Genomic DNA, 25,047 nt, shown 5'->3' with positions numbered 1-25,047 from the left:
GCACAGCTAAACACTGTGAGAATCATAGTCTTGTTGTTTCTCTGCCTCCTGACACACTTTTCTTCATTCTCCACCCCCAGCTCTGTAAGCCCCCTGCAGCTGGAAACAGAGATCATGTGATCACTTATAAAAAAGAAAAAAGGTATTTATAAAATACACACATTTTATAAAATTTTATAAATAGTACAAATATACACATTTTTGGCCATGCATTTATATTTTGAACTAAATAGGTTCTTTACAAGGTAAAGGTTCACATACAGTTAAGGAACTCAGCAGTGCCATCCAAAATGGATTATGGATGGATTATTGTAGGGTTTCATTTCAGCCAGGCTGCAATAGAAATCTGAGAGCCTGGTTCCCCTAAGCTCACTAGATTGTGATAGACTAAACTGCTAAGTAGCAGTTCCACTTACCACCTATATTTATTGTCCATATACTGTAATTATCTACTATGATGCTGTTAAAAATTGTAGTTCTAATTCTATTTCCTGTAAGGGGCCACATTGCCAAAAGTGTGTAAAACTGCACATATCAGGTGAAAATTACATGCAATAACCTTCATTTCTTTAAATTTAGTTGCCATGAGTTTCACGTGCATTGTGCTGCATTTTTAAGGACCCAATCAATTGAATGGAAAAAAATGTAGGTCATTGTACCAAGAATGCATCATGGTAGACATTTTTCCAAAGTACCTTAGTGTAACATAATGGAGGAAAGGGCCTGAACTAAAACTAAAACAAACAGCTTTATCCTGTCCCTGTTTTTTTTTTTTTTCCAGTGTAGGAAAATGCAGAACAAGCATGACAGTGCCCCCAGTATGAAAAAGCTCCTGATAAGCATACCTTTTATGGAGTTGTGTCATAAGCCTGCATTTATCTACAGAGTCTGCAAGGTGGCAACAGCAACATAGAGAAGATAGTAACAAAATATTCCAAACCAATATGACATTATTACACAGAATGAACATAATGGATTTTCCCAGCTAGATATACACACAAGTGCCAACTACTTATCTTTACTAAAGTAAGGGCTGTGAGTCTATATTCGCCTTCCTGACACGGCTTTAAATTGAACATACTGCCCGATGTTTGTTGCATCTATTACTGAATCTTGAAACCAATGTAATGCTCAGTGAGCCATGCATCACTCAGAATGGATAAGTACAAATGGGCTTTCGTCTCTAGAGAAATTCAAAGCAGCCGCTAAAACAATATGTACAAGATTTGTTTTTTATCACTGGGATTATGGCAACTACTGGGCAATGTGTATCCTGCGAACGCAAAGGACATTGGAAAACATATTCGCTGATTTTACAATATCATGGCCAAACAAAGGGTAGCTAGATAATAATGTGTATATATATATATATATATATATATATATATATATATATATATATATATATATAGTTATATATAGTTATATATAGTTATATATATATAGTTTCTCACTAAAGTGAGTACACCCCTCACATTTTTGTAAATATTTTATTATATCTTTTCATGTGACAACACTGAAGAAAAAACACTTTGTTACAATGTAAGGTAGTGAGTGTACAGCTTGTATAACCAGGGCCACTGATAAGCCAGTACAACCAGCCCTGTTGTACCAGGCCCAGCAGGGGGGGGCCCGTGCAGCTTCAAAGACAGTTCAGTGGAGAAAAACAAAAAAATGCTTTCTAATTTACACCCGCGCTCAGCCACTCCTAGTAGCTTAGGGGGTGTTGTGTTAATACCATGGGCACAGCATAAAGGGGTGCAGGAGTTGCCATAGCAACCCTGTATTTAGCTCCAGGGGACCCTGCTCTCATTGTACATGCTGGATTTTTCAATTACAAAATCCTGGAAACAGAATCCAGGTCCGATCCACCTTGTGTCTCCCAGGACCCCAGCTGAGCTCTGTAATCCAGTCCAGAGCTTCTAGTTTGCCTTCTCCCTAGACCCCAGACCACACCCCTCCGCTGCTCTCATTGGCTGAGAAGTCTGAGGATTAGCAGCCTGGGACAGGGGCTTCTGAGGTAAGAGACACAGTGCTGTGCAGGAGAGTTCTCTCATGTGGGCACAGATTAGGACAGGCACACTGCATCTGGCCTGCCAGCACAGGCACAACACAAACAGTCAGAACAGTAATGTAATGTAAACAATCCTGCCACCCTGAGGGGCCTCCTCCTCCACCAACCTGAAATGGGGACTAATGTTGAGAGGTGTTCTGCTGTGATGGAGGGGACTCTAATGTAATGGAAGGGGCTCTGATGTGATAGAGGGGGCTCTGCTGTGATGGAGGGGGCTCTGCTGTGATGGAGCGGGCTCTGATGTGATGGAGGAGGGGTCTCTTGTGATGGAGGAAGCTCTGATGTGATGGAGGGGGCTCTGCTGTGATGGAGGGGGCTCTGCTGTGATGGAGGGGGCTCTGCTGTGATGGAGGGGGCTCTGATGTGAAATGGGGGGACTCTGTCTATTGTTCTACTGACTGACCCCCTCCGCCTGCATCTTCTGCCAGTTATACAGACTTTGCTGCATACTTTAATATAATGCACATAAATAAACAGATTGTAAGTTTACAAAGTAAGACATCGGCACCTCTTGGCATCATCCCACCCATCTCAGCCCTTTCGCCGGATCTTAAGGCAGGAGGCAAGGCCAGGTGTGGGGTTGAGGGTGGGGCTGAAGGGGGCCCCATCAGGTAGGCTGTATGGGGTCCCATGGTTTCTATCAGCAGCCCTGTGTATAACAGTGTAAATTTGCTGTCCCCTTCAAATAACTCAATACACATCCATTAACGTCTAAACTGCTGGCAACAAAAGTGAGTGAAAATGTCCAAATTGGGCCCAAAGTGTCAAAATTTTGTGTGGCCACCATTATTTTCCAGTACTGCCTTAACTCTCTTGGGCATGGAGTTCACCAGAGCTTCATAGGTTGCCACTGGAGTCCTCTTCCACTCCTCCAATATGGCATCACGGAGCTGGTGGATGTTAGAGACCTTGCGCTCCTCCACCTTCCTTTTGAGGATGCCCCATAGATGCTCAATAGGGTTTAGGTCTGGAAACATGCTTGGTCAGTCTATCCCTTTTACCCTCAGCTTCTTTAGCAAGGCCATGGTCATTTTGGAGGTGTGTTTGGGGTCGTTATGTTGGAATACTGCCCTGTGGCCCAGTCTCCAAAGGGAGGGGATCATGCTTTGCTTCAGTATGTCACAGTACATGTTGAAGAGGCTTCCTTCTGGGATGCCATGCAGATCAATTTGATGCAGTGTGCGGCATATGGTCTGAGCACTGACAGGCTGACCCTCCACCCCTTCAACCTCTGCAGCAATGCTGGGAGCACTCATGCATCTATTTCCCTAAGACAACCTCTGGATATGATGCTGAGCACGTGCACTCAACTTCTTTGGTCGACCATGGCAAGGCCTGTTCTGAGTGGAACCTTTCCTGTTAAACCACTGTATGGTCTTGGCCATACAGCGTGCTGACACTCAGTTTAAGGGTCTTGGCAATCTTTTTATAGCCCAGGCCATCTTTATGTAGAGCAACAAATCTTTTTTTTCAGCTCCTCAGAGAGTTCTTTGACATGAGGTGCCATGTTGAACTTCCAGTGACCAGTATGAGAAAGTGAGAGGGAAAAAACCAAATTTAACACACCTGCTCCCGATTCACACCTGAGATCTTGTAACACTAATGAGTCACATGACACCGGGGAGGGAAAATGGCTAATTGGGCCCAATTTGGACATTTTCAGTTAGGGTTGTACTCACTTTTGTTGCCAGCGGTTTAGACATTAATGGCTGTGTGTTGAGTTATTTTGAGGTGACATCGAATTTACACTGTTATACAACCTGTACACTCACTACTTTACATTGTAGCAAAGTGTAATTTCTTCAGCGTTGTCACATGAAAAGATATAAAATATTTACAAAAATGTGAGGGGTGTACTAACTTTTGTGAGATACTGTATATATATATATATATTTTTTTTTTTTTCCTCTATGATGAGTTTTTACTCTCTTAATAAATTTACAAGGTGCTGCAGACTGGACTTTTTCTTGCTTTTTCTATATGTATATATATATATATATATATATATATACATACAGTATACTGTACACCTATGTATTGCACAGGTATTTCATGTATCCAACTGCCTTTTTCATTTTAAATTACAACTTTTTAACGCCACCATTTATTAAATTTTGCTTTTGCAAAGTGAGAGGAGGAATCTAACATTTTCTCAGGTTTTTACTTATCTCTGTAAACTTATTAGAGAGATATTTTCCTCACTTTCTCATGTATTGGTGTATAATGTAATAAGAAGTCTGCTGTTTTCACCTGACCCATCATTTTAAATAACTGGTTCATTGCTAATCTCCAAGGAGGAGTCATTTCAACAAGCAATCATTACTGCACATCATTAATTATTGCCATCATCAGGCAAAACTATTCACATGAGCTTCAAAAACTCATGCAAGCAGTTCATTCAAAGTGTTTGTGAGGGCAAACCAATGAAAATTTAACTACTATGCTAATTCCTGTTCATACAAATCCAACATAAGCCTAAACTTATGCAAACAGATTTTTGTTGGGTGCATTTTGTTGAAATACTATTTGAGAAAAAAGTTCTTGTAAATTGGTAATACAGACAGTACCACTCTACTAAGTTACGTAAAAGTCACACTGTGTGCAATCTTGTAGCCAAGACACTTTATCAGTTATATTTTGGGGTAAATATCTGGCAGAATATTTGTTACATAAGAGTTGTGCTGGGTAAAATTACATAAAAACAATTTTTTCTGTTTTATCTTTTTTTTCATCTAAAATCTCCATACGATTGTGGCCACACACTCCCTCACTCATTCATATTTTCTAAACCCTAGGTCATCTGTATCCAGACAAAGGACGTTAAAATATTTACAAATACTTAATAATTAGTAAATAGCTTTAAAACAAGCCTCTAAATGACCTCCCTAGTTGTAGGTAATGTTAAGTAATTCATTGTCAAAGGTCCTCACAACAAAGACTGGTGTAACAGCACAGAAACCTGTAATGTGGTTTCATCAGAAGGCCTGCTTTCCACAGAAAAAAGATGAGAAATTAGGTCATATTCCAGTGCCTCTGTTATGAATTTGAAGATTAATTTCTCCAAAATACCTATAGCAGCATAGGTGAACAAGTTTGGAGACCAGTGATCCAAAGCTGCAGTGAGTGCCCACGCCTGCAGTTCACCCCATTGTGATGTCATCGTGCCACTGCAATTCTGAAGCCTAAGAGGACCCTGCTGCTGGGAAGCCAATGGAAAATGTCTATATCACCCAGAAAGGGATGTGTAAACCCAAAAATGGACCTTCTCACTCTGCTCCAGAGAAAACTTAGGATCCAGGGAGTCACATGACCACAGATTTAGGTAAGGCTTTTAAATTAGGATTTTTTTTATATATAAAATGCAGAGATTAGACATTGATGGTAAATGTAGTAAATACTGGAGGATGGTAAGAGCATGTTAAGAGAGGAGCTTTGAAACCTTATAACAAATCAAAGTCCTATCTGTAAAATATATATATAGGAAACTGGGAAATTTCCAAAACGTTTAAAAAAATCACTTACTTGTCTGTGTGAGGGAGACTCTGGGACTGAATTGATTATAAAAGTAAAAGCTATGTTAAAATAAAGGATAAATATATGCTATATACAACTTACTAGGCATTCTCTGCAGCTTTCTCAGCAGTACTTGGCAAGATGGCATCTTTCTGAATATTCTTCAAGGACATGTTGTCAAACAACCAGCTAGAATAATGTTCAGGGTCCACATGAACAGGTGGAATAGGTATGCTAAGATGGCTGATGGCAATACATTCTGTAAAGCAATGACAGCATACAAAACACAGTGATTACATTTTGTTTATTGCACTATAATGCACTATTAACCATTTAAGCTCTCACACCTGTCAAAATTTTACTATGTCTATGTTGAAAAACATTCAAAAAATTTTTAAAAGCTCCGCCTCCATGGGAGGCCTCCCGCAGACTGCTTTCTGTTCGCTTTGACAACTCTTATATAAGGAAGGGCGGGGCCACCTGCTGCTACGTCACATGATGTCAGAAGGGGGCAGGGTCACTCGATTACATCACCTGGTGGCCTATGTAACAGCTGTCAAAGCCAAAAGACAGGAGTCCACAGGAGGCCTCTTATGGAAGCTTTTCAAATTTTAAATCTAATTTGGGTCCGTCAGGCAGCATGATTAAAGATGGATGGACACTTTTTTTTTTCTTTTTTAATAAAGGAATTGTCAAAAACTGTCTGTTGTAGTTTTTACTTTTTGACACTTTTTTGGTGAATGAGTAGGGGTACAATGTACCTGATAAGATAAGGGCAAGCAGGATCTGGGGGCCCCCCTTGTTGAAGGGGGCTTCCAGATTACGATAAGCCCCCCACCCACAGACCCCGGCAACCACCGGCCAGGGTTGTCGGAAAGAGGCTCTTGACCCATCAATATGGGGAAAAGGTGCTTTGGGGCACCCCAAAGTACCCTTCCCATGTTGAGGGCCTGGTATGATTCAGGAGGGAGGGCGCTCGCTCGTCCCCTCCCTTTCCTGGCCTGCCAGGCTGCATGCTCAGATAAGGGTCTGGTATGGATTTTGGGAGGCCCCCCACCATTTTTTTTTATTTTGGCGTAGAGTTTCCCTTTAAATCTATGCCAGACCCAATGGGCCTGGTATGGATTTTGGGGGGACCCCATGCTGTTTTTTTCTTTATTTTGGCATGGAGTTCCCCTTAAAATCTATACCAGACCCAAAGGGCCTGGTATGGATTTTGGGGGGGGGGGCCCCCGTGCAGTTTTTTTTCTTAATTCAGTCATGGGGTCCCCTTAACCACTTCAATACACTGTATTATATACTCTGCACTGCACTATATACCCTGCACTGTATTATATATATACTACACTGACTGCACTATATATTCTCCACTGTATTATATTTGCTACACTGACTGCACTATATACTCTGTAATATATTATATATACACTACACTGATGGCACTATATACTCTGAACTGTATTAAATATACTACACTGACTGCACTATATACTCTGAACTGTATTATACATACTACATGGACTGCACTATATACTCTGAACTGTATCATATACTGTACACTACACTGATGGCACTATATACTCTGAACTATAATATTTATACTACACGGAATTCACGATATACTCTGAACTGTATTATATATACTACATTGACTGCGCTATATACTCTGAACTGTATTAAATATACTACACTGACTGTAGTGTATACTCTGAACTGTATTATATATACTACATTGACTGCGCTATATACTCTGAACTGTACTATATATACTACACGGACTGCACTATATACTCTGAACTGTACTATATATACTACACGGACTTCACTATATACTCTGAACTGTATTAAATATACTACACTGACTGTACTATATACTCTGAACTGTATTATATATACTACATTGACTGCACTATATACTCTGAACTGTATTATATATACTACACGGACTGCCCTATATACTCTGAACTGTAATATATTTACTACACTGACTGCACTATATACTCTGAACTGTGTTATATAAACTACACTAACTGCACTATATACTCTGAACTGTATTATATATATACTACACTGACTGACTGCACACTACACTACCTGCCCAATCTCCATTCATTCACTATATACTGCCGCCGTATAAGCAGCAACCTTATATAATATGGGGCGTGGTCTTAGTCCCTGAGCCATGATTGGCCAAAGACATCCTGTCTTTGGCCAATTATGACTCTCACAGCACATTGTGCTGTGATTGGACAAAGCATGCAATTCAGGTGCATGCTTTGGCCAATCAGCAGCCGTTAATGCACTGCGATCTTGGAGTGCATTATGGGGCGTTCCACGGCGAGCAAACTTGCCGCGAGCGCCCCATATGTTCGTTTGTTCTACGAACAAACCAACAGCTGATGTTCGAGTTAAACTTACGTTCAACTCGAACATCAAGCCCATCCCTATTACTGATTCATTATTCTTCATCCTAAAATGTAGTACATTGAAAGCGTGAAACCCCAGCATGGATGTAAATGGTTTCAATTGTAGTTAAATTCACAACAAAAAACCTGCATAGCAATGCTGGTTTCAGTTTTTCCAACCAGTCCTTTAAAATGTGAATCAAATGCAGTACAGCTTTCATTTGATGGCTTTAAGGAAAAATAATGATAGCTTTTACAAGGACAATTTGTTATTTATTCCTTAAAAGCAAGATGCAATTGAAGGCTGAATGGATAGTAATGTTTAATTCCAGGCAGCTTTCCATTTCACAAAACCTATTTCAGAATTGATTTTGCACTACGTGTGCAGAAATGCTGACTGACGGTATCACACAGGACCAATAAATCTACTGTCTATTTTGTTAAGTTCTTATTCATCTTGAAGTATATCTGTATTACAAGAATAACAATGGGATATTGCAAAGCAGGACAAATAAATCCTGCTAATGATACCAAGACATTCCAAAAAAACATTCAAACATTCTCTATATTTCTGGGAGGTCCTTAGTACAACACCTTGAAATGAAATGTACTCTGAACTAAAATTAAAAGTAAACAAATAGAAAATTGTAAACCTTTTTAATTATTTTTTTAAGAGTGGGGTAAACCTCTGCGCGCATTTCTGACCAATACACAAATAGCAGAGCTTGTTTACCATAGAGCCAATTCTGGGTACAGGGGATTGTTAATCGAGTGTTGCAGATGTGTCCATGCTGTCTGGTCCCTACAGTGATGTCATCACTGCAGTCTCTCCTCTGGATCCTGAGAGCACCCTGCTGCTGGACAGCTAATAGAACATTTCCTATCTACTGTGCATGAAAGAGTAAAGACTCGGAACTGGAATGTCACATGGCACTCATTTGAGTGAGTAAAAGGGGCGCTTAGGTACCTTTTTTTATTTTCTATGCCAGCAATTTGTGTGGTGGTGCAGCATGGTGCGGCAGCAGTAAACACATAGAGTCCTGTTTCAGAGAACAGAATTTGTATTAATGTAGAAACAAGTATTGCATAACAAACCCGGCAAGGATGCACCAACTGGGAACACTCACAGTATTAACAGAAATATGTAGCAGGGCAGGTCTCAGCTGTGCCACCAGCATCTTTCTTGAGGGGAAGAATGCAGTCTGGCCGGGCCAGACCCAATTGGATAAGTCTCCAGAAGGATGGTGTGTCCCTACCCTTTCCTACTCATCTGGAACCTCTCTCTGCTGCCAATTACTGTCCCTGTCAGATGGGTGACCTGTCCCTACACTACCCACATTTGAAAATGTGCGCTAAGCCTGGAAGCCAGGGTCATAAATAGGCTCTGCCTGACCCAAGATGACTCCTAGAGCCACATGGGTTGCAGCATCGAATCAAGTAGCTTCTCCAGTGACCCTGGAAACTATGGAGGAACCATGTTCTTCTTGACTTCCTCTTGTCCTGCAATGCTGCTGTGGATGAGCGCCACCTGCAGTGGAGAAAGTAAACTACACCTTCCTACAAATTAGTTAGAGGAGTGTGAGTGGAGGGTTGTGTGGAAAGGCTGGTAGCCTGGAGAGTAGCCTAAAGAGGAATTATAATTTTTTTTAAATATCTCTATAAGTACACATTAACAAGATACATTTAATGTAATCAATCTTATCAAATTTAATGAAAACAAGGCACATAGATAAGTACAGTTGTACTCTGCAAGTGCAGTTGCACTATTTTTTCTTAGTAAAAGTGGTAAAGCTTCATTTTGTAAAGAATACGCAATCATTTGCAAGGGAAAATTAAAAAAATTAACGTTTGCTTGCACATATTTGGGTGATAGAAATCAGCAGAGTTTTGCCACATTGCAATTTGTTAATTCTGATACAACTGAAGGGCCTGGTTTGAATTTTGGGGGGAACCCCATGCTGTTTTTTCCTAGTTTTTTTAATGTATGCTGTCCTTTTATAAAAAGTTCCCCTAGGATTTCAAATCAGACCATTATTCAGGCATGCAGCCTGGGTGGCCGGAAAGGGGAGGGTACCTTACAATAGGCAGAGTGGTTCAATGACAGTCCAGATACAAGGCAGGCAAGGTTCAGAGTAGTCAGGATCCAATTCATAGTTAAAAGGCAGGCAGAATTCATTGAATAGTCAATATCCGATCCAAGGTCATAAACAGGGGAATCCAAATAGCAGAGCAGGTCAGACAGAAAGAGAGCTTGAGCATATATTACACACACTATATCACAAGCATGAGGCTGCAGGCTTGAATGGCTTAAATCAGGTTTGATCTCCACCCAGAGACTGGCTACATCAATCACCTTGCAGGTGGACAGATAGTCAGGGAGAATGTATCACAGCCAATACCAGGATACTGGAATGAGGGGCAGGAGCACAACACGCTCCTGACACATGATCAGTGAAATATCCCTAAATTGATTATTCAAGAAGGTCTGTATGCAAAGGACAATATTTGAATAGCTTTGCCACATGCAGTATTTCTATTGATTGTCCTAATATAGAGCGTCAAGACCTAAAGTGCACCGGTACTAAAAGAAATGTGGAGCCTGCTATTGCTTACATCCATTTGAAGATGCTATCTTACTGACACTGGCTTAATTATTTGTTGAGTCACTGACTTGGAACAAGCTTGCTGATTATGAATTCAGAATAAAATTAGTACTCTTAATCTGTGCAATTGTTCCATTTTTTTTTAATTTGTAAGTGTTGAGCCCACTGGGTCATCATGACAGCCAGGGGACCAGCAATTTTAGAAAGCAAGGCCAGAAATGTCAGTCACGTTTTCTCAGTATATGTTTCCATTAAAGTGAAACTCTGCTTTCGGTGTAAAAAAAGTGATTCTGTCCTGGCCAATTATATACACTTCAGAGATTTTGGCAGTTCTCACTGTTGAAGGTTACCTGTTTTTGTTAGCCATCTCTTCCTTGCAGAGATGGCTAAGTGGAAGGATCTGTGTGCTATAGTCCAAACATTAGTCTCTGTGTTGTAAAAACAAAAACCTGCACCCCTCTAAATTAGCAATATCTTTGGCCAGTATTTCTCCAACAATGAAAAGCTCCATTGTTCCCCCTGGATGTCCTGCTTGAAATATCTGCTCAAGCCTGCACATGAATACAGTATATAAATATTTGTTCCCAGTCATCTAGATTTAAACAATTGCAGTTGATCAAAGATGTCACTTGCTAGTGATCACAAGACTAAACATTGTTATAAATATACTGCTTTAGCATAAAAAACAGTGTCAGGGGGCAGAGAGAAACAAACTGCAACATGGAGGAACAAATTAGTGTCAAAATGAGATGCAGATTATGCTGTCTTTCAGTCAGAACATTTAATGCAACAGTATTTGTATTTGAACCTCTGCACCTTGAATTATGAGTATCTAACAGTTTTCTAACATCTCCACATTAGAACATGAAATATATGCATAAGAATGATTTCTTTGGATTATCACTGTGTTTTGCATATATTGTGACTTACCTTTTTCATTAAATGTAGATGAAATGATCTCATGCACTAGAGCTCCAATATAATTTGCATCCACAGATGTTAGCGCGAGTCCAGAATATACAGAGTTCACTCCCTCCACCACAGCATCATAAAAGTTGTTATTGCAGTCTTTCATTCTCTCATAGGTAGAAAGGATGGCATTAAGGGCCTAAATGCAAAACCATTGTTGTGAATCAATTTTATCAGAGCAAATAGCACTCTTGACACACTGTAACTGTATGAATGCAATCTGTGTAATTACAAGCTGGTAGAGTGTAGTTTAGACAAAAAGAATAGTACAAAAACTAATAACAGTTCACATTAGCAGACAATAGCAATAACGTTAATTAGTTCATTGCAGAGGGAGAAAACAAAATGTGCTTTGGGTAAACAGCATAAAAAGGTTACATATTATGCTTGAATTTAAATGTGATCTGGTTAGTAGTATTACTGAGGATGGCAGTGAATTATTATCGCCAATGGATTTCTCCTTTGCATCAGGTAAACTGCAGGCAAATCATCTCATCTCATCTCACTTTCTCTGTCTTTAATGTAAGTACATGTGTATGACTTTGCTCTTATAGCCTATTTGAAGGTTGATATTATGACAGTTACAGTACATGCACTTACAATAATTATAATTAATGTTACATTCAGTGTAATGAAATCATAACTCAAATAATTGTTTTTTATATATCTGTCTTAAATTATTATATGGAGAATTTTGGGACACCTAATCTTACACAAAATGGAAATGTAAAAGGCTAGGAATCGAATCATTATTTTAGAGCATTTTAGACAACTGTCATTAACCGGTTCCCGAGCGGCTCATGTAGATACACTGCTGCAGAATGGCTCTCCTAGGTGAAACCCCGTACGGATACGGCTTTCCCTTTAAGAGCTGCCAGAGGGTGCACCACCGGAGGCGCATGCCTGCTGCATGGCGGGGGACCCAATGCAAATGCTTCTGGCAATGCGCGATCGCGTGCACGAGAGCCAGCACGGGGATTTGTGTGTGTAAACACACAAATCCCTGTTCTGTCCATCATTTGTTTCTACTAAGTACGAACAACGATATGTATCCTCCCCCAGTCAGTCCTATCCCCATACAATTAGAACACATATAGGGAGTACAAATTTACCCCTTGATCGCCCCCTAGTGTTAACCCCTTTTCTACCAGTGACATTTACACAGTAATCAGTGCATATTTATAGCACTGGTCGCTGTGTCAATGTCAATGGTCCCAAAAAAGGATCCTATCTGTCCGTCGCAATGTCGCAGTACCACTAAAAATTGCAGATCACTGCCATTACTAGTAAAAAAAAATTAAAAACAATAAAAATGCCATAAAACTTTCCCATAGTTTGTAGATGCTATAACTTTTGCGCAAAACAATCAATATACACTTATTTTAATTTTATTTACCAAAAATATGTAGAAGAATATATATTGGCCTAAACTGATGAAGAAATTTGTTTTTTTTTTGTTTTTTAAATGGGGGACATTTTTTATAGCAATGTCAGAAACCATGAATCAGACTGAGACAGAAGTACATTTAAATCACACTTGTTTATTAATAATAATAAAAAGGTAAACAGAGTAAACCTAGTCAAAACATAGCCAGAGTTCAGGAACCAAAACGTATAGTCAGAAAAGCCAAAACACCAGGGAGCCAGAGATGAGTGTAGTAGAACAGCAAGCAGGATCTGGAGCCAGAAGGAATTTCAGCCAAGCAAGTCTTTAACAGGAACACAGGAGAGCGTCTCTAGAGATGTGACCAAGGTGAAGGCAGAGATCATCTGGGTTGGATGGCTTAAGTAGGCAGGACTGATGAGCAGGATATCATCAACAGGTTAGTCACTGTGGAGAGAAAGGAGCTGGCAATTAGCCGAAAGCTGAGTGGCCAGCTTTGAGAAGGAAGGGCTGAGCCCAGCCCTGACAGTACCCTTTCGTCAATGACCCCTCCCCCTCAGGGGACCACCAGGCTTGAGGGGAAAATGTCTATGGAAATCACAGAGGAGGACAATGGCATGTACGTCCGAGGATGAGACCCAAGAGCATTCCCCCGGACCCTTTTCAATGCACCAGGTACTGTATGCACCCACGGAACCTACAGGAGTCAACAATGGACTATACTTCATACTCCTCATGGTTCTCAACCTGTACAGGGTGAGGACGAGGCACCGAGGTGGTAAAGCAGTTGCCGACCAAAGGTTTTCATAAGGAGACATGAAATACATTCGAGATACACATATTAGAAGGAAGGTCTAATGCGTAAGCCATTGGGATAATCCTGCAAATAATATGGAAAGGCCCAATAAACCGAGGTGCGAACTTCAGAGAGGGAACACGAAGTTGGAGGTTGCGAGATGACAGCCAGACCTTGTCCCCAACCTGGTAGGAAGGCGCAGGCAGGTGTCTGCGGTCAGCATGGAGTTTGTACCTATCATTAGCATGTCACAAAGCCTCCTGGACTTGTGCCCAAGTGGAACGAAGACCACGGAGATGCTCCTCTAACGCAGGAATATTCCGTGGAACAAACGAGTCAGACAACATGGAAGGTTGGAAACCATAGTTCGATATAAACGGGGACAATCGGGAAACAGAATTCAAGGCACTATTGTGAGCAAACTCCACCCACGGTAAGAGGTCTGACCAGTTGTTATGATGGTCAGGAAATATAGCAATGTAGGAATTGCTCCAAGGACTGATTGGCTCGTTCTGCGGCCCCATTAGACTACGGGTGATATGCAGAGGAGAAAGCAAGCTGAATTCCCAACTGTGCACAAAAGGCTCACCAGAACCGGAACACAAACTGACTACCCCTGTCCGAGACAATCACCTTGGGTAGCCCATGTAAGCAAAAGATCTCCCGAGCACAAATGGAAGCCAGTTCCTCAGAAGTGGGCAACTTCTTAAGTGGAATACAATGGGACATTTTCGAGAACCGGTCAACCACCATAAGGATAACTGTGTTGCGCTGGGAGTTGGGTAACTCCACAATGAAATCCATAGACAGATGGGTCCAGGGCCTCTCTCCATTGGGTATGGGTTGTAGGAGGCCCACTGGAAGGTGTAGTGGAGTCCTACTCTGAGCAAACACGGGACAGGCAGCTACGAAGGTGGTTAAATCAGCATGTAGACTAAGCCAGCAGAATTGTTGGGAAATGGCCCAAAAGAGTTGATTCTTTCCAGGGTGGACAGCAGCCTTGGTAAGTCTGGAGCACGGCAGTACGGAGACTCTCTTGAACAAAGCAGCAGTCACAAGGTTTCTCAGGAGGAGCATGGACCTGAGCGGCAAGAATTTTGTCACCCAAAGGGGAAATGAATACGATCAAGAGGAATCTCAGGAACCGGAACCGACTCCATCTTGGCAGTGGAGGAAAATTTTTGTGACAAAGCGTCAGCCTTTACATTCTTAGTACCGGGTAAGAATAAGACAATCTAATTTAAAGAAAAAAAGCCCATCGTGCTCTTCTGGGAGAGAGGCGTTCTGCCTCAGACAAGAACCGGCACAGTGGTACCTTTGAGAAGATGTTTCCATTCTTTCAGGGCTAAAATGATCACTAAAAGCTCTGTCACCAATCTTGTAATTGCACTCCGCAGGTGATAATTTCTTGGAAAAGTAGCCACAAGGATGCATAGCACTCTCAGGAGGTAGGACGTTGAAACAGAATGGCGCCAACTTCAATCTCAGAAGCATCAACCTCAAGGATAAAGGGTAACATAGGATGAGGATGTGCCAACACAGAAGCAGAAACAAAGGCAGCCTTGAGACTCTCAAGGGCCATAATAGACTCCGGAGACCAACTCTGTGGGTTACTGTCCTTTCTGGTCATATCAGTCAGTGGCTTGACCAGAGACGAAAAGTTACGAATAAACTTCGATAATAGTTGGCAAAGCTAAGAAAATGCTGCAAAGGACGTAAATCCACAGGTCGGGGCCACTGTAGGACTGCTGAAAGTTTCTCTGGGTCCATCGAAAAACCAGCAGTGGAAATGGCATAACCCAGGAATTTAACCTGTTCACGATGGAATTCGTGCTTCTCCAATTTACAACAGAGATTGTTCTCTTTTAGTTTCTGAAGTACACGACAGACACCTGTGTGGTGGCTCTCCAGGGACTTGGAAAATATGAGGATATTGTCGAGATAAACCACCACACATAACTGCAACAAATCTCAGAGGACATCGTTAATAAATTCCTGGAAAACTGCCAGTGCGTTACAAAGGTCAAAAGGAATTACAAGGTACTCATAATGGCCTGTTCTGGTATTAAGCGCAGTTTTCCACTTGTCGCCCTCCTTAATCCTCACGAGATTGTATGCCCCTCTCAAATCAAGCTTAGTGGAAACCATTGCTCCCTTGAGGTGGTCAAATAACTCCATAATCAACTAAATCGGATAGGCATTCTTAATTGTGAAACGATTGAGACCCCTATGATCAATACAAGGTCTCAGTTCACCACTTTTTCACAAAGAAGAAACCAGCACCAGCAGGAGATAAGGATTTGCGGATGAAACCTCGAGAAAGTGCATTTACAACATACTCCTCCATGGCCCTATCCTCCAAGATTGACAAAGGGTATGGCACCAGGTTCAAGGTCAATTGCACAATCATACGACTGGTGTGGAGGCAAACTACCGGCTTGACCTTTGTCAAAGACATCGCTAAAATTGTGGTACTCCTCTGGCAGGGAGGAGAGTGAAGAGGTGCACAGGACCTTGGCTACCTTCTGGAAGCATGTCTTACTGCATTGTGGCGACCAGGAGAGAACCTCAGCACAGAGCCAATCAAAAGAGGGGTTGTGCCTCTGTAACCAAGGATAACCAATAACCAGCGCAAACTCAGGTGAGGAAATAACTTGGAATTGGATTATCTCATGGTGAAGAGCCTCTACGGCCATGGACAATGGAACAGTCTCATGAGTCACATGGGCAGGCTGTAGAGGTCTCCCATCAAGAGCCTCAATGGCAAGTGGAGTGTCACGCAGCTGCAGCGGAATCGAGTGCTTTGATACAAAGGCTGTGAAAAGAAATGTAGCGCATAAACTGTGAAAACCCACAAAAAAAGGGGGGGTTATTAATAAATAATGTCAACATCAAAGAAATAAATAACTCGTGAGTCTCTCAACAAGATAAATAGAGTCCAATAGGTGAACAACATATGTTTGGAAAATGTCCCACTAATTAAAGGTGAGTGAGTATATAAAGCGGCAGATGTTCAAACACAGGCAAATCTTTAAATCTCCCAGGAAGAACACATCCAACGGCTGTATGAATCTTGATAAAAGTAGTGTGTAGAAAACTCTTACCAGATAGATTGGACTCCCTTATCAGCGACAGGGAATCACTAAGGCGGGTTGCCCCTCAGGGCCTTGGAACGGACATCCCGACTCTGGAAACCTTCTGGATCAGACTCTGCATGGATCTCCCGGGGCCTCAGGTAGTTCCTCACAAAGGATAGCCAAGGCACGGATCAGAGGAAACGGGACGTCTCACATGAAGCTGAAGTGGGAGCTAGATTTTCTCTCAGATGGTATGTGGAGAAAAAATGAAAAGGCTCCACATAGTGTAAATGAAAAAAGGTGGGTTTTTTATTGCTAAAAAGCCTGGTTACAATAAAAATGTGATCACAAAATATAAAAACAAGATGGGCAACAAGGAGGATGCTGAAAGTCGGATCCTGCGTGCTGCGTGGAGTGTGTTGGTGTCCACGAGGGAGAATCATGCCTTTAGCCAAAGATTTACTGCATCCGTCCTCTGAGGAGGAGAAGACTAGACATAAGAAGAAGAGGTTGGTACAGAGCCCAAACTCCTACTTTATGGATGTTAAATGCCCAGGCTGCTATAAGATCACTACTGTATTCAGCCATGCACAGACGGTTGTCCTTTGTGTAGGATGCTCGACAGTCCTGTGCCAGCCCACAGGTGGAAAAGCCAGGCTCACAGAAGGTTGTTCTTTCAGACGAAAGCAACACTAAATTATTCTTCTTCATTTCTGTGACATGCTGCCGCACCTTGCAGATTGCCCCTCAGGATGATTTGCCTTATGTCCTGCTCGCCCCACTTTCCTCACTGTGGTATAATAAGTCTGTCTTGTTGGCTTTTGTAATTCAGGGAGATTTTTTGGAATTGAAGTTTAAAAAAAAAATTGGGCGCTTTCAGCATCCTCCTTGTTGCCCATCTTGTTTTTATATTTTGTGATCCACATTTTTATTGTAACCAGGCTTTTTAGCAATAAAAAACCCACCTTTTTTCATTTACACTATGTGGAGCCTTTTCATTTTTTTCTCCACATACCATCTGAGAGAAAATCTAGCTCCCACTTCAGCTTCATGTGAGACGTCCCGTTTCCTCTGATCTGTGCCTTGGCTATCCTTTGTGAGGACCTACCTGAGGCCCCGGGAGATCCATGCAGAGTCTGATCCAGAAGGTTTCCAGAGTCGGGATGTCCGTTCCAAGGCCCTGAGGGGCAACCCGCCTTAGTGATTCCTCGTCGCTGACAAGGGAGTCCAATCTATCTGGTAAGAGTTTTCTACACACTACTTTTATCAAGATTTATACAGCCGTTGGATGTGTTCTTCCTAGAAGATTTAAAGAATTGCCTGTGTTTGAACATCTGCCGCTTTATATACTCACTCATCTTTAATTAGTGGGACATTTTCCAAACATATGTTGTTCACCTATTGGACTCTTTTTATCTATGTTGAGAGACTCACGAGTTATTTATTTCTTTGATGTTGACATTATTTATTAATAACCCCCCCCTTTTTTGTGGGTTTTCACAGTTTATGCGCTACATTTCTTTTCACAGTATTTTCATGGTTGTTGTCACTCCGTATGTAGCTGCTCCATTTTTTGTTATTTATTTAACCTTTTTTAGCGCAGTGTATACATATTTTTTTGCACTTTGATACAAAGGCAGCATCAATGAACAGGCCTGCAGCCCCAGAGTCAATTAGAGCCTGTATCTCGACGGACAACTCAGCCCAAGAAAGGGTAACCAAAACCAAGGGCTTATCCTTCTGGATAACTGGGGACAAAACAACACCACCTAAGGTCTGTCCATGACAGGACCTCAAGGTTCGTGCGTTCCCTGGATGGGTAGGATAAGACTTGACCTGCCTGGCCACAATAAAGGCACGATCTCTCCCTCCTCCTAAGAGTTCTCTCATCCACACGGAGACGCATGAAGTTCATCTTCACAGACCGACTCGGTACCAGGAGGCATGGGAGGTGAGGGAGGCAAGGGTGGGACTGCAAAGTTCGGAGACAAATGTACAGGAGGCTTCCGCAAGCGCTCCTAAAAAGGAAGTCTGAGTCTGGAGTCAATGAGGATGGCAAACATGGTCAACATCTCCAGCTCAGTGGGTATATCTCGGGCTGCTATCCCATCCTTGATGGTATCTGGGAGACCATGAGAAAAAGTAGCCACAAGAGCCTCATTGTTCCAAGTAACCTCTGCTGCCAGAGTACGGAATTCAATGGCGTAATTGACAACAGTTCTCGTACTCTGTTTGATGGACATGAGGCACTTTGAAGCAGAAGCAGAGCCTACATGAACGTCAAATACCCTTTTAAAAGAAGCCACAAACTCTGGGTAACTCAAGACAACAGGTATTTGCATCTCCCATAGAGGGTTTGCCCAGGCCAAGGCTCTCTCAGAAAGCAAAGATATCACAAAACCTACTTTGCTTCTGTTCGTGGGAAATGCCTGGGGCAGCATCTCAAAGTATATCTCAACCTGGTTGAGAAACCCTCTGCATTGGACTGGATCACCCCCAAATCACTGGGGAAGCGGAGCGGAACCAGACATACCTCTTATAGAGGTAATACTCGAGGCGGGTGCCTTCACAGAGACTGGCGCAGCAGCAGGGACGGCCTGCAACAAAGGCTGTACCGGAGCAGCCACAGTGGGAGATTCCAGGTGAGCCGTGCAACTCAGGAGCATTTGTAACGCCATGGCAAACTGATCCATGTGGTGATCTTGCTCATTTAATTTGGAAAAAATATTACTAACAAGTGGATTGACTGTATCTTCTGAATTCATGGCCTTCGCCTACTGTCAGAAACCATGAAATCAGACCGAGACAGAAGTACAGTTAAATCACACTTGTTTAATAATTAAAGTAAAAAGAACAAACGTAGTCAAAACATAGCCAAATTTCAGTAATCAGAACGGATAGTAAGCCAAGCCAGGAGTCAAGGATCAAAGTAGTGGAACAGCAAGCAGGATCTGTAGCCAGAAGGGATGTCAGCAAAGCCAGTTTTTAAACCGGAATGCAGGAGATAGTTTCTAGTGATGTGACCAAGCTGAAGGCAGAGCTCCTCTGGACTGGATGGCTTAAGTAGGCAGGACTGACGAGCAGGATCAACAACAGCTGGGTAACTGTGGAGAGAGATGGGAGCTGGCAATTAGCTGACAGCTGAGCGGCCGGCTCAGAGAAGGAAGGGCTGAGCCTGCTCATCAAATCTGGAAAAAATATTACCAACAAGTGGATTGACTGCATCTTCTGAATTCATGGCCTTCGCATACTGTCAGAAACCATGAAATCAGACCAAGACAGAAGTACAGTTAAATCACACTTGTTTATTAATAATAATAATAATAATAAAAATGTAAACAGAGTAAACATAGTCAAAACATAGCCAGAGTTCAGGAACCGGAATGAATAGTCAAACAAGCCAAAATGTCAGGGAGCCAGAGATGAGCGTAGAACACAAGCAGGATCTGGAGCCAGGAGGAATGTCAGCCAAGCAAGTCTTTAAGGCCTCTTTCACACGAGGGATCCGTATGTCCGTTTTTCATCCTTCCGTTTTCGGATGAAAAACGGACATACATTCATCCCTATGGAGCGTCGGATGTCAGCGGTGACATGTCCGCTGACATCCGACCCCGCTCCGATCCGAAAAGTGTAACGGAGGAAAAACCTACTTTTCCATCCGTTTTCGGATCGGATCGGGTGACGACGGACACTACGGTCCGTCATCATCCGATCCCCCCATAGGGGAGAGCGGCGCTCTGACAGGTCCGTAGCTGCACAGCGTGCAGCGATGGACCTGTCATCTTCCTGCTCAGCGGGGATCGGCGGAGCGATCCCCGCTGAGCAAGCGGGTGTTCACGGGGCGGATCATCACTGATCCGCCCCGTGAGAAAGAGGCCTTACAGGAACACAGGAGAGCATCTCTAGAGATGTGACCAAGGCGAAGGCAGAGATCATCTGGGCTGGACGGCTTAAGTAGGCAGGACTTACGAGCAGGATATCAACAGGTGAGTCACTGTGGAGAGAAAGGAGCTGGCAATTAGCCAACAGCTGAGTGACCAACTTTGAGAAGGAAGGGCTGAGCCCAGCCCTGACAAGCAGAAAGTTAAAAATATTGTTGTTTTTTTTTTTAATTTATAGCGCAAAAAATAAAAACCGCAGAGGTGATCAAATACCACCAAAAGAAAGCTCTATGTGGGGGGAAAAAAAGGAAATTTAATTTGGGTACAGCAATGCATGACTGCGCAATTGTTAGTTAAAGCGCCAAATTGTAAAAAGTGCTCTGGTCAGAAAGGGGGTAAAATCTTCCGGGGATGAAGTGGTTACATTTGTTAACTTATCTAGTTTACTAGTGAAATTAATCTACTTCCTTAAGAGGTATATTTCTCTTTTTAGCATTGTCACATACTAAATTAACTACTTGCACTCTGGAAGATTCACCCCCCCTTCATGACAAGGCCATTCTTTGTGATATGGCACTGCTTTATTTAAATTAACAATTGCGCGGTCATGCAATGCTGTATCCAGATGAAATGTATGTATTTTTTTTTCCCCACAAATAGAGCTTTCTTTTGGTGGTATTTGATCACCACTGGATTTTTTATTTTTTGTGCTATAAACCAAAAAAGACTGACAATTTTGAAAAAAAAAAAAAATACATAATATTTTTTACTTTCTGTTATAATACCTATCCAATAAGATAAAAAAGAAAAAAATTACAAATCTAATTTCTTCATAAATTTAGGCCAATATGTATTCTGCTACATATTTTTGGTAAAAAATCCTAATAAACATATATTGATTGCTTTGCACAAAAGTTATAACATCTACAAACTATGGGATATATACTGGAATTTTTATTTATTTTTTTTTATACTAGTAATTTCAATGATCAGCGACCTATAATGGGACTGCGATATTGCGGTGGACAAATTTGAAAGGAAATTCCAATACCTATAATTTAATAGTTAGTAATAATTAGGTTATTATTAGTTAGTTATTATTTTAGATTTTTGAATTTTCAGGTGTTTGAATTTTCAGATTTTCGTTCTTATTTTCGGATTTTCGTTCTTATTTTTGGATTTTCGTTCTTTTGAATCTTCGGATTTTCATTCCTATTTTTTGATTTCCGAATTTCCAAAATTTAAAATTTTCGAATTTGCGAATTTTAAAATTTTCGAATTTTCGAATATTCTGAAAAATGTATATTTCTCATATTTTCCAAAATAACAAATTTGTCTAAATTTGTTAAAGAACTAATTCGGAACTAAACAAATTGCACATGTCTACAGTCAAGAAAATTATGGGTATTTCTTATCCTACTAGATACTCCCCTATATGGGATAACGATAGATTCCCTCAACTTTTGGCTCTCAGAGGTTTTCAGAGATGGGGAAAATCAGGAATAACAACCTTAGTTAGCTGTACGAGAATGGTCTACTTAAGTCCTTTGAAGAGCTAAGAGGAGATTTCTCTTTACAATTGAATTGTTTTTATTTTATTTCTCCAATCGAGACATGCTTTACATGCTCAATTTTCTTCTGTTAAGATATTCTTTCCCCTAACCCCTATTTTTGACAAACAAGTACAAGCAAGGTCAACAAAAGGTCTTACCTCTGTTACATATAGGGTAGTGTTATTGAATTTTCCCATTCGCTCTAGGGCTGGATGGGAACAAGATACTGGCCCCATCTCTGACGAAGTTTGGGATGTATTCTCCGGTCTATGCTTCGGGTGTCTCTTTCTTCATCACATAGACTGACCCTGATCTTTATCCTTCTTAGGGTTTACAGAACTCCTCAATCTCTGCATGCCATAGGCTTGAGATCTGAGCCAGCCTGTGCTAGGTGTGGCAACACAGGTACGCTAATACATCTTCTGTGGTGGTGTCCTAAACTCCAGAGATGCGGGGATAACTGGTACTTTAAATGGGATACTGGATATTAATATTTTGGTTGAACCACTTATGTGCCTATTGGGCTACTGCAATATGTCTATTTATACTTTTCCCATTGTTAATACTATTAGGAGTGCACTTTTGGCGGCCCGCAGACAGATTGCTTTTAAGTGGATCTCTCCTCATCCGCCAACTGGATCTGACTGGATCTTAGACCTTAATAGGATTATTTTATTTGAAAAATATACATACTTTCTAAGGAACTCCATGAGTAAGTTTGATGCTATTTGGTCAAAGTGGCTTGAGTCTATAGGGGGATTTACTAAAACGACTTGGTGCTAAATCTGTTGCATCTCTGCATAGAAACCATCAGCTTCCAGGTTTAATTGTCAAAGCTCAATTGAACAACCTGAAGTTAGAAGCTGATTGACTACTATGCACAGCTGCACCAGATTCTGAGTGCACCAGCTTTAGTAACCCCCCCCCCCCCATGTCCTTGGCATTGGTCTTTGTTTTTTCTATGTAGTCTTGGTTTTGTTTTATGTGATTTGGTTTGAATACCTTGTTTGTATTGTTTTAATGTTGTTTGCATATAAAAATGAAAAAGAATCTGATTTAAAAAAATAAAGTGGTTGGAGGGAAGCTTCAGAATAGCAAAGATGTTTTTATTACAAATTATGTGAGCAGACTGCAGTTCCTCTTTAAGTACCGTAGTCTGTCGCCATTCCACGACTGTGCGCAATTTTAAAGCATGACATCTATTTACTTGGCGTAACATCATCTTTCACGTTATTTTTTTCAAAAAAATTGCATTTGAAAGACGGCTGCGCAAATACAGTGTGACATAAAATATTGCGCGATCGCCATTTCATTCTCTAGGGTCTCTGCCAGGCATGTACTGGCCATCGGGACTACTGGGAGTTTCCCGGTGGGATGATGGCTCAGTGGGCCAGTATCAGTGACAGTCTATCAAAATATTGGATGTGCGGCCCGCGCAGCCATTATTTTGAGCACTGCTGCACTGCCCAGGGCCGGCCCTACCATGGGACCGAGGCGGCAATTCAGGAGTGGACTGGGTCGGGATGGTGCTTCAGTGTTTCACTGCTTCTGTTTCCGGTCCACCCACCACCTGTAGCACAGAGCCGATAGGCTCTGCCGCTGCAATAGGTGTCTGAAAGGTCATGCTGGTGGGTGGGGACAGAAGTCCTCCGACGGTCACTGCATCCTCCGGAACATCCCTGGTGTCAGTGTGTGGGCAGCGGCTCGGTACAGCTGCCCTAGAAGAGGGGGTTCGCACACTGCTCTGTTCAGCTGTGAATGAGCCAGCTTGTGACACACACCGCTTCCTGCCCCTCTCTCCCTACCTGTACATTACATTGATGAAGAGCAAGAGGAGCAGGAAGATTAAACAAGTAGTCAACAGCCACATTAAAGCCCCTCCTGCACCATTCAAGTGAGTGAGCTGAGCACTGTCACTGACCAGACCCGGACCCCTCTCTCTTCCCCCTCCCCTCTCTCTCTCCCTGTCCCCCCTCTCTCCCTGTCCCCCTCTCTCTCTCTCCCTGTCCCCCCCTCTCTCTCTCCCTGTCCCCCTCTCTCTCTCCCTGCCCCCCTCTCTCTCTCTCCCTGTCCCCACCTCTCTCTCTCTCTCCCTGCCCCCCTCTCTCTCTCCCTGCCCCCCTGTCTCTCTCCCTGCCCCCCGTCTCTCTCTCCCTGTCCCCCTCTCTCTCTCCCTGTCCCCCTCTCTCTCCCTGCCCCCCTCTTACTCCCTGTCCCCCCTCTCTCTCTCTCCCTGCCCTCCCTCTCTCTCTCTCTCTCTCCCTGCCCCCTCTCTCTCCCTGTCCCCCTCTCTCTCTTTCCCTGTCCCCCCTCTCTCTCCCTGCCCCCCCACTCTCTCCCTGTCCCCCCTCTCTCTCTCCCTGCCCCCCCTCTCTCTCTCTCTCTCTCTCTCTCTCTCCCTGTCCCTCCTCTATCTCTCCCTGTCCCCCTCTCTCTCTCCCTGTTCCCCCTCTCTCTCTCCCTGTTCCCCTCTCTCTCCCCCTACCCCCTCTCTCTCTCTCTCTCCCTGTCCCCCCTCTGCCCCCTCTCTCTCCCTGTCCCCCTCTCTCTCCCTGCCCCCCCTCTTTCTCTCTCTGTCCCTCTCTCTCTCTCCCTGTCCCCCCTCTCTCTCTCTGTCCCCCCTCTCTCTCTCCCTGTCCCCCTCACTCTCCCTGGCCCCCCTCTCTCTCTCCCTGGCCCCCCTCTCTCTCTCCCTGCCCCCCCTCTCTCTCTCCCTGCCCCCCCCTCTCTCCCTGTTCCCCCTCTCTCTCTCTCCCTGCCCCCCTCTCTCTCCCTGTCCCTCTCTCTCTTTC

General features: G+C 42.7%; 2 protein-coding genes across 2 annotated transcripts in view; one reads left to right on the top strand and one right to left on the bottom strand.

Annotated features, from left to right (window-relative positions):
• Nucleotides 1-25,047, bottom strand: part of LOC141128042 (uncharacterized) — a 728,240-nt gene that overhangs the window by 90,350 nt on the left and 612,843 nt on the right. Inside the window, 2 exon segments of the mRNA XM_073615085.1 lie at nt 5,690-5,846; nt 11,526-11,703. Coding sequence (XP_073471186.1) covers nt 5,690-5,846; nt 11,526-11,703 — 335 coding nt within the window.
• LOC141128041 (small ribosomal subunit protein eS27-like) lies at nt 17,201-17,671 on the top strand. Its single transcript, XM_073615084.1, has one exon. It carries the CDS (start codon nt 17,203-17,205, stop codon nt 17,515-17,517), a length of 315 nt encoding a protein of 104 aa, XP_073471185.1. The 5' UTR covers nt 17,201-17,202; the 3' UTR covers nt 17,518-17,671.

Source organism: Aquarana catesbeiana, linkage group LG02 (genome assembly GCF_042186555.1).
Source record: "Aquarana catesbeiana isolate 2022-GZ linkage group LG02, ASM4218655v1, whole genome shotgun sequence".
Classification (NCBI taxonomy): Eukaryota; Metazoa; Chordata; class Amphibia; order Anura; family Ranidae; genus Aquarana; species Aquarana catesbeiana.
Note: the sequence above shows the minus strand (reverse complement) of the source record. Positions and strands in the feature narration are given on the sequence as shown.

Excerpts from the sequence above, each read along its gene's own strand:
- LOC141128041 (XM_073615084.1), top strand. The coding sequence starts at position 17,203 with ATGCTGAAAGTCGGATCCTGCGTGCTGCGTGGAGTGTGTTGGTGTCCA.